Here is a 10425-nt window from a genome sequence, read left to right as displayed (position 1 = left end):
GTGCAGGAGGCAGGCGATCAATGATTCTTTCTCACCATTGATGTTTCTATCTCTCCCTCTCCCTTCCTCTCTGAAATCAATAATATATATATTTAAAAAAGAAAGAAAGAAAATACTTTCCCTATTCCCGTGGCGGGGAGGGGAATCAAATAAACCCGAATGGAAGGAGCAGCTGCTAACGACTAGGCAGCTCTATTCCGTAGTGTCAGTGTCGTGAAAGACACAGAAAGGCCAAGGAACAGTTCTCCCCTGATGAAAGGAGAGGAAAGAGGGTAACCAAAGGCTGCTCTGTGGCTCTGACATTATTGGGACTTTGGCAAAGGTTGGCTGGGCACTGTGGGTTAGGTAGGATTATTATAGCATTGTTCAATCCCTCATGCGGGCTTACATCAGAAAAGCTTGGTCTCAGGAGATGCATACTGAAATATGTAGGAGGATGTGTTGTGATGTAATATCTGCGACTTAATCTCAAAAGATTCACAAGGTAATCAATCATAACATGTAGATGCCCACATAGAGAGAAAATGTGATAAAGTGTTAACACGATGAATCTAAGATAAATATATGTGATATGGAATGTATTCGTCTCACAACTTTATTTAGGTTTGAAAATTTCCAAAAAAAAAAAAAAAAAGATTTTTAGAGTTCTTGAAAGGTTAAAGTCGGTGGTGCTTGGGCAGGCTAAATAGCCACCACACATGGTGATTTTTTAAAATTTAATTTATTTAAGGTAAAGGGGTTGGGGGATGGGGAGAACCAAAGGGAAGGGCTACACAGCACTGAGCCAAAGGGCATTGGGTCCAGGGTGGCAGCAAAAACATACTTAGGACAGTGACACAAGGAAGGGCATAGAAGAAGCAACAGGAGAGCCTAGGCTGGGTTGCCTCTGCTCGCTGGGAAGTCAGAGAAAAGGGGACCTTGGAGAGAGGTTCACAGGGTTTGCCCAGGATGAGCTGCCACTGCCCACTGCCCCCCTGGTTGCAAGTCTCATGGGGTCCCTTAGAGGTTGGGAGTATGTGCCTGTGGAGGGTGGGAGGGGCGGGGAGAAGAGAGGACAGGGAATGGCACTGGTGTGCTCCTTGGAGGGAGAGCACGCACTGGGTCCTTTGTCCTGCGCACGTTTCTCTCTCTCTTGCAGGTAGAAATTTGAGGGGAGGACTCAGGGGAGGACTTCATAGAATATTCATCAGCTTTCCAGGTGTGCTTCAGGGTTGTGGTCTCCACTGATTGGTCGGTGCCAGGACAGGGGGTCATTAGTCAATGTAACTGGTCCTGAGGCAGGCCAGATGTCACTTATCTGGTTTTGCTGCTTTTCTGGGCCTGGAGCTGAAATACAACTGAGGCCTAGATGTTATCTTTAGGGAGGAAAAGGCCAGGGGGTGTAAACCGCCTGATCAGCGATATGAAACATCAGAGGTCCAAACTGCATGGCCAGTGACATGCTCGGGGAGGATAGGTTACCCGGGGTGAGGTTCTTGTTTCCCTAGTTTTGCCCCTTGCTAGGCGTCTGGGGCTTTCTGCCCTGGTGAGTGTCTGTGCCTGGCCCATCATCCTTGCTCTGCTCATGTCTATCTAACAGTTTTTTAGAGTCTCTGAGGCTGAGAAGATAAAGGAGCCCTTTCTACTATTTCAAAATTTAAAATAAAATCAAAACTAAAACCAAAATAAGAGGAAGGAGGTCCAACCGGGTTGTAAATTTCCCCCATGACTATTGGGCAACACTTTTTAGGAAATACTAAAAACAACGTTCTTTCAAAAAAGGTGTTTCCTCATTAGTATGACCTGCCTTTGCCCCTTCTAGTGGTGGTGTCTAGAGTGCTGGCCCCCATTAGTGTACGAGGGCACAAAGGCTGGGAAGGGAAGCTGGTTCACAGAAGGCCCTGAGCAGCAGGCAGGGTTGGACCTGGCTGTCTGACTGACGTGAGTGGCTGCGTGTGGTTTGTGTGAAGGCATCCAGGCAGGCAAAAGAGCTGAGCAGAGCACGGGTGTGTGTGTGTGTGTGTGTGTGTGTGTGTGTGTGTGTGTGTGATGAGAACAGTCCCTGGAATGACAGGCTTGTGCGGGAAGAGTGGACCATCCCTGTGGCTCAACATGGCAGGGCTGGTCCCAAAGGTCGCCCCTGTCAGACAGGTGAGGAGCCTGAACTTGTCCTTCTGCTGGACAAGGGCCCTTGCAGAGGACAAACGGGCCAGGGTAGGAAAGGCGGGGGAAGGGAACACAGCCTAGGCAGCTTGTCAGGACCCAGCTCCCACCGCAGGAGGAGGGGGGCTGTGGGTCCTCTTGTCCTCCTTACCCAGAAACCCAACAAACTCAGGTCAAAGGTGAGGTATGATGGAATTAGAGGTGGACTTTGCTGCTGACCCCACAGGAATGGTGGGTCATGTGAGACCATCAGACTCCTCCGCTCCAAAACCTGGACAGTCTTTCCTTGTCCCGTGGGGCAGAGCCCAGACTCCTCAGCTGGACAGGCCAATCCGTATCAAATTCCCAGCCACCTGAGCTCCCTCCAAGCTGTCTCAGCCCCCACTCCAAGCCCTTGCCACGGCCACTTTGCACTCTTCAACGGCCCCATCCCCACTAAACGTCCCAAATGCACAGCCCAGGGTGAATACCCCCTCCACCAAATTCCCATGGCTTTAGGGTCTTCAGACATGCAGCAAAATGCTGCTGTGAAGGGTGACATTATAAGTCCCCGCAGCATTATAAGCACCCGAAAGCAGGGGAGGGGTGGGATAAAATGCCCTGTGTGATCTTTTAATGCTGCAGACCTTTGGTTCCTCGGGAAATAGTAATCAAATTGCCAGTCGTCCCAAAGGAAAGATGTCATCCCACCTCCCTTAACACCAGACTGGGATGGAGTAAGGGCTCCAGAAAAGGCCAGAGGAGACGGGTGTGTCCTGGGACAGTGCAAAGGGAAGCAGAAGCCAGTGACCCAGGGGGCCTTCACGTGGCCACCCAGGGGGTTTCCAGTTCTAGATGCCTTCTCTGACCTTGACTCATGAAAGGTGGCGTTGTGGGGGGGTGGGGGTGGGCATGGAGTTGGAGGCTCTGGGCTAAGTCAGCTGAAAGCCTGGAATTGCTGGGACCACAAAGAGCTCTGCAGGGATAGGAACCCTGCTAAGGGACCCAAGGGACTAATTTAGGGCACCTCCCCAGGGAGAGGAGGTGCATCTGGGTCTTCTTGGGGGGAATTTCCAATATTATAGGGTTACTTTACAATGCACTGAAACGTAAAGTAAACCATGCCTATTCTAATTGTGAAGACATTTTTTAAAAATGTACAACCAGATTCTACAAAAGAAAAAGTTACACAAAAGACAGATAACCTCAAGTGTTGGTAAGAGTGTGGAGAAATGGGAGCCTTCATATATTGCTGGTGGGAATGTCAAATGATAACAGCCACTTTGGAAACCAGTTTGGCAGTTTCTTTAAAAGTTTAGACATGAATGGACCATATAATCCAGCAATTCTATTCCTAGGTATCCACTCAAGATACATAAAAATATATATCTAGACAAGGACTCATACGAAAATGTGCATAGCAGCTTTATTGATAGCCCCAAATTGGGAACAATCCAAATAGCCATCAACTGCTGAATGGATAAGCAAAACTGGCCCAACACCATAGGATGTTACTGAGCCATAGGAAGGAACGAAGCACTGACACACGCACTACAAGACGAATGAACCTGGAGAACGTTTGCTAAGTGAAAGAAGCCAGACTCACCAGGACAACTCCTGCAGGATTCCATTTATTTGAAATGTCCACAGACGCAAAAGCATATCAGGGGTTTCCAGAGCTGGGGGGAAGGGGCTGGCTAGAGTCAGGAGTGACCGCTAATTGGCATGATTTTTTCAGGGGGAGGGAGCCACAGAAATGTCCTAAAACTGGATTGTGGTGATGATGGCATAATTTGGAAAATTTACTAAATATCTTTGAGCTGTACGCTTCAAATTAGTGGATTTTATAGTATGTGATTCTACCCCAATACAGTTGCTTTATTTAAAAGCATTTCCCGTCCATCGTGAGTGTTTATTTCTGAATAGACTGTGCTGCTTGCAGGGCCGCTCTCCTGGAGGCTTAGGTAACCTCAACAGCCATCACAGGACCTTGAGGGAACCCCCAGGGCTCCCCGTGAATGGGAGGCTGTGGTGTTGGGGGCCAGGCAATGAATTCTCTGGCCCTTTTCCTGAGGCTTTGGAACAAGGACCAGCAAAGGGAAACTTCCATAGCCACCTTGAGAGACGGCGATGACAGTCCACATGCTGCCCATGCAGTTTCGGGGAAAACAGTTCTCCCCAGAAGTAGCCTGAATGGGAGCGAGCCCACGCCCTGAGGAGAGGCCCCGTGGGAGCCCCGCTCTCCCATCGGCCTGGTCCGGCCTTGTTAAAATCATGGCACACCATACAGAGGGCAACTGTAAGGATGCTGCCGCAAGGGAAAGAATGCAATTCTTAGGGACCCTGACTCGTGTCTCTGCCCGCCGCCCTCTCTCCCCCTCCCGGTTGCTTTGTCTCCCCACCCATGGGATGCCCACATTCTATGTTAGGTGCCAGGTGTGCCTGGCCCAGTGGCAGCATCCTGCCCCTCGCTCCCCAGTCTGGATGGGGACCCTCCGTGGAGTGTGCTGGGGTCAGGGATGGCTGAGCACAGCTGGAGACTTGCTCCTCTTGCCAGCCCAGAGCATGACCACAGCTCCTGGGGGGCGAGGGGGGGGGGGTGATACCTCATGGGCAGAGCTCGAGGCAGGTGCAGTTCACCCTCTGCACAAATCCACCTACCAGGGCGGCACTGGCCAGTGTCAGGATGGCGCCTGGCGGGAGCTCCTTGCCAGTGGCAAGGTGTGAGACTTCCCCGGGGACCAGCGCACGGTCCCAAATGGCTAGGCCAGCGATGCTTCCCACGAAGGCCTCAGAGCCATCAAACCCACCCCCTAGGCTGTCTTGCTCCTGGCCCAGCACCAGGGAGCCCCCGGGGGGGATCTCATAGCCCTCCCTGAAGCGGGAGCCGGTGGCGACCAGCCTGCGGTCCACGTGGAGCCAGTACCTGCCCAGGAGGGACGTCCAGATGACGCACACATGGTGCCACTGGCCGTCCAGCAGCGGCTGCAGAGGGAGCTCCCTGAAGGCCGGGTCTCCAATCACAAAGTGGATGGAGCCAGGGACCAGCGAGTCGCGGCCGTGCAGCACCAGCTTGTTGTCATTCTCGGCGGTGGCGTAGGAGAGGAGGGTGCCCAGGTGGCCCGAGGCTGTCCGGACCCAGCTGCAGACAGACAGGGCCCGCAGGCCGGCGAGGAAGCCGGGGCGGAGGAAGACCACGTTCTCAGTGGAGGTGTTTGGGAAGACGAACGCGGGGCCCACGTTGCAGACTGGAAAGAGGGGGTGGGGAGAGTCAGCTCCTGCACCACCAGGTCACCCAGAAACACCCAGAAGCTTCCAGAAACATACATGCTACGGGCTTTTCCTTTGCACCAGGCAGGCGGGCCTAAGACCCTGGCTTTTATCAGGCACTAACTGTGAGGGCTGCGTCTCATTGTCTGACAGGCAGGAACACGGAGCCAGGCAGGCATGTGCCTTGCTAGGGAGCAGGCCTGCGCCCACACTCCTCACCACGAGGGAGCCTCTGTATGAGCGTCCTGTGGCTGCTGCAATGATTCTCCATAAACTCAGTGGCTCAAAACAACACAGATTTTGTACCTTATAGTCCTGGAGGTCAGGTCTCACTGGGCTAGAATCGCGGTGTTGGCAGAGCTGGTTCCTTCGGGAGGACTCAGGGACAAGCCCTTTCCTGCCCTTTCCAGCCTCTAGAGATGCCCACATTCATGGCTCACGGCCCTTCCTCCATCTTCAAAGCATATCCCTCTGTCCTCTGCTTCTGTTGCCCGACCCTCCTCTGACCCTGATGCTCCCGCCTCCCTCTATAAGGAACGCTGTGATGACCCTGGGCCCACGCCATAAGCCAGGATCAGCTCCCATCTCAAAATCACATCTGCACAGTCCTCTTTGCCACATGAGGTGGCATATCCACAGGGTCCCAGCATCGGGACATGGACGTCTTTGGGGGCCACCATCCCGCCCACCAGATTCCTGCCAGGTCTGCCTGTCTGTGTGTGGGGGTAGGGGAAGGAGCAGGGGTAGCCTCCAGTTGCTGCACCTGGTCTGAGGTTCTGATTGGCAGGCTGGGGGCGGAGCCTGGAAAAATGCTTTTCTAGCCCATCATCCCATTGAGTTTGAGGATGGAGGGCCTCCTGTGGCTGGCCTCCAGCTCCTCTCTCCACCTCGGGGGCTCCTGTCATAATCTAGGGCAGTGGTCCTCAGCCAGAGGTGACTGCGCCCCAGGGTACATCTAGCAGGGTCTGCACAGGGTTATGGTTGCCAAATCTACAGCCTCCATTTCCGAGAGGCCAGCAGGTTGATCCTGTCCTACTGGCGAGGCCACCAGCATGCCCGGATGAAGGGAAACCCTGATTCCGAGGAAGGGGCCCCAGAGGCTGCTAACCAAGGCAGCGGGAGCCACCTGGTCAAAAATGCAAGTGAAAGATACAGGGCACTAGTGGGTGGAGGCCGGGGTGCTGCTGAACACCCTGCAATGCCTGGGGCAGCCCCACAACGAAGGACCGCCTCGCCCCAAATGTCAGTAGTGCTTCGGTCGAAAAGCCCTCACCTGGGGAATCAGAACTCGCTTTTCAAAGGCCCGGGCCCTCCATGGGCGGGCACAAGCCCCACGAGGTGCCAGCTGAGCCAGGCCCTGCAGAGGCTCGTGCGGCGATAGTTGGGAGCATCGGTGGGATCCCGCCAGCCCTAATGAGGCCAACCTCGGCCATGGAGCGGCATGTGCTGACGCCAGGCAGCACCCCGTGTGTGCATTCACCCCTCATGCCCAGGCCAAGGGGTGGCCCTGACCTGCTGGGGACCTACAGGCTGGCTGTCACCTGGATGGCCCCTTTCTTCTGGGACGGGGTATGTGGGGTGTGAGCCAGTGTTCCCTCCACACAGAACAGGAGAGAGGCTCATTGGAGGGGATCAGCGGCCTAACTCCTTAGTTAGCGAGAGGGAAAGTGGAGGTGGATAAGGGAAGGCAGGCCCATGAGACTTACCTTCTCCCAGTCTCTCAGGGCGCCGTGCCCACTGGCTGTTTGGGCCTGGCGGCTCCCGTGTCCCCTGGAGATGGCCAGCAAAATCCCGAGGTAGGTCCAGGGGCTCAGGCGAAGTTCTGAGCACCTGCCTGCCCTCCTGCAGCTTTGGGGAGCTTTGGCTTGGCAGCGCAGGCCGGGCAGGGGGTGTGGTGCCAGGGCAAGCCACAGGAAGCCACTCCTTGAGAGCATCCAGCCTGGCGCCCTGGCTCTGGACAACGTGCGTCAGGCGAGCCAGCGTGTCCTGCAGGGCTCGCATGTCCAGGGCCAGGCTAGACAGTGCCTCCCGCTGCGCCGCCTGCTCCTTCCTCTCCTGGGCGAGCTGCTGGCTCCTCTCCCTCAGGGCGACACCCAAGGCCAGCAGCCGGGAGTCCACCTTCCGGCTTCTGCGCTGTGTCTTCCGAATCCAGGTCTTGAGGTGGCCCAGGTCGCCCTGCACAGTGGCCTGCGACTGGTTGACGGCCAGAGCCAAGGCCTGGCTCTCCTGGGCCAAGCTCTGGAAGCGGGCGTCGATGTTGTAGGACAGGTTGTAGTTGCTGGCGATGGCCTGCAGGTGTGTTAGGGTCACCTCCTGGAACCTCCGGAACTGCAGAGGCACACAGCAGCCTTGGGGGCAGGGCCCGGGAGGGCTCCGAACAAGCCTTCCCTGCCACGCTTCTGTGGCGCCTACCAATGGCCGGCCAGTCACCATGACCAGCCCCCTCCCAGCTGAGTTCAGGGAGGAGGGGGGACCAACTTCAAGTCACTCGGTAGCACTGTGTTGGGTGAGGGCTTCAGGCCACCAGCCTGGTCCCCCACTCTTCACCCCTGACCCTCGGGGTCCTCCCTGTGAGTGGACGGACACCAGGATGGGCCGAGTGAACTGCTTATGCGGGTCAAAGCGGGGAGCACTTGAGGCAGGCCTGGTCCATGCAGGGCGGGGAACTGGCTCCAGACCACATGGGAGTGTCTGCTCCACGATGGACTGATGGGCCGAAGACCTCACCCGCATGCCCAGTGCTGCTACCTCATCCGCTCCCCTGCCCCGTCTTCCCCTCCCCCTGCACAGATCCAGCGGCCTGGATGCACCCTTGGGGGCTTCCTACCCCTCCCAGCCTGTGACTCCCACCCAGCCCTCATGTGTCAGAACCCTTACTTGTCCACAGAACCTGGCCTGGGAAACCTTTCTGCTGGTTGCCAGCTATCGGTGAAAATAACATCAGCTGCTAAAAAGAACTACAAACTCCACACCTGTGTCCATAGTGTGCCAAGGCTCACTACTCCATTTCTGTCCTTCTGTTGCCAATTAAAAAAACCCAACCAAAACCACCTGCCCTGCATGGTGGGTGTTTACCTGTTCCTCCAGTCTGCGGAGCCTCTCAAAAAACGGTTTTCTTTGCCCCGTAGGGCCGGCTTCCTGCAACAAAGCTCCATGCAGGTATACGGACACAAAAATAAGCAAGAAAGACAGGGTCGTCCTTCCGGGGCAGCCCATTCTGAGAAGAGCAGCGGGAGTTGCCACCAACCTGTAGGATGCTGCTGCCTGCCTTGTGCTCCTGCCTCAGCCTATGCTGCCTCCAGCTCTTGGTGGAGAAATTTTCCTTTTTTGACTCTGGCTGGGAGTCAGGTACTTCCTGCCACCAAATGAAAGGCATTTGCCTCCCAGCCCACGGGCTCGGGAGATTCAGAGGTTCCCAAGGAGACAAGCTTAAAACAGATGCAGTTTCTTTGGAAAATAATTCTATGGGGTGAAAGCCCTGGTCCGGCTGGCTCAGCGGCGGCCAGGGGTGATTGCTTTAGCAGGAGCACAGGGACTCATGTTCCCACCAAGAGGAAGTTGAAGCAGGACAGAGAACCTGGCTGCGGCTAGGGGATCCTTGGATCCAAGTCTGTAGTGGGGCCCAGCACCGCATCATGCCCAAAGCATCCTGTGAGGACATCTCTCCCTCGAGGAAGACAAAGGACATGGGAGTGGGAGCCACCGCAATTTATTTTGGGAACAGGTTGTGTAGTGGGCTGAATGGTGACCCCCAAAATGTAGGTCTAAGTCTTAACCTCTATACTTGTGAATGGGACTTTATTTGGAAAACGGTCTTTGCGGAAGTACGTAGTCCCCCTTATCTGTCGCCCTGGTTACTCTCTCCTGCTTACTGAGAAAGCTCAGCCAAGCATCACCAGACACTTGGACACCTCTGAAAAGAGTGACAGAAATCTGCCCAAACAGTAAAGGAACCCAGAAGACAATGCAGAGGGCCAAGGAAAAGCTCAAGAAGGTTCTAATCAATACCCTTAGAAAAATAAGAAAGGCTTTGTGTCCACAAGGCAAGTAATGGATGCTACAAAAAAATGGAATCAGAAAGGAAGCTGCTCTTGAAAGGAAAAACTATGATGCCCAGCTAGCGTGGCTCAGGGGTTGAGCGTGGACCTATGAACCAGGAGGTCTCAGTTCGATTCCCGGTCAGGGCACATGCCCGGGGTTGTGGGCTTGATCCCTAGTGTGGGGCTTGCAGGAGGCAACCAATCAATGATTCTCTCTTTTCATTGATGTTTCTATCTTTCTCTCTGAAATCAATACAAATATATATTAAAAAATAAAGTAAAAACTATGATACCCCCCCCCCCCCCCACACACAGCTGAAAGGCAAAGTTAAAGCAATTGCTCAGAAAGTACAGCTCCTCTCACCATGTGCCGGAAAACCCAGGACAAGGAGGAGATCTGAAAAGTGTCCGGAGAGAAAACCTGGTCACACGGGAAGGATCGAGACTTTCCCCAGAGAACTGCCGGCCATCTCAGCAGCAGGGCTGGCTGCCAAAGACAGAGGAGCAAACCTTCACATTTCCGAGTGAAAATGGTTTTCAAATTTTAAAGTTGTGCACCCACCTCAAGTGTAAATTGACCCTGAGAAAAGAATAAAGGCATTTTCCCCCCAGATATGTAAAGGCTTAAGAAATTGATCTTCTGTGCACTGTTTTGTGAGAAGTTACTGAATCATAGGAAAATAGAGGAATAGATGATTGCAGTCACTGTAGGAAGTGGAGATCGAGGGCTCTAATCCATAAGTGGACTGGGAGGAATTTCCAGAGCGACTGCTTACTGCGAAAGCTCAGCCAAGCATCACCAGACACTTGGCTGGTGACGTCACCATCCTCACTCCTCCCTCCCTGTCACCCCCCACATCCAATCCATCATTTGTATTCTGCAGAAATATCCTAGGTCAGCCAGTTTTCACCACCTGGCCCCCACCAGCCACCCCGCTGGCTCCCTGCATCCCCTGCCGTCCATTCTCCCAATTGCACCCAGAGTGGACGTTTT

The 10425-nt window shown here is 54.3% G+C and overlaps 1 protein-coding gene across 1 annotated transcript; it reads right to left on the bottom strand.

The window, feature by feature from the left end:
- Positions 1 to 3598: 3598 nt before the first annotated feature.
- Positions 3599 to 9573, bottom strand: PTX4 (pentraxin 4). The gene is made up of 3 exons (XM_036307776.1): positions 8467 to 9573; positions 7098 to 7719; positions 3599 to 5369 (listed from the first exon to the last, which is right to left on the bottom strand). Exons 1-3 carry the CDS (start codon positions 8605 to 8607, stop codon positions 4729 to 4731), a joined length of 1404 nt encoding a protein of 467 aa, XP_036163669.1. The 5' UTR covers positions 8608 to 9573; the 3' UTR covers positions 3599 to 4728.
- Positions 9574 to 10425: the final 852 nt, after the last annotated feature.

Source organism: Myotis myotis, unplaced genomic scaffold, assembly GCF_014108235.1.
Source record: "Myotis myotis isolate mMyoMyo1 unplaced genomic scaffold, mMyoMyo1.p scaffold_m19_p_5, whole genome shotgun sequence".
NCBI classification, from domain to species: domain Eukaryota; kingdom Metazoa; phylum Chordata; class Mammalia; order Chiroptera; family Vespertilionidae; genus Myotis; species Myotis myotis.
Note: the sequence above shows the minus strand (reverse complement) of the source record. Positions and strands in the feature narration are given on the sequence as shown.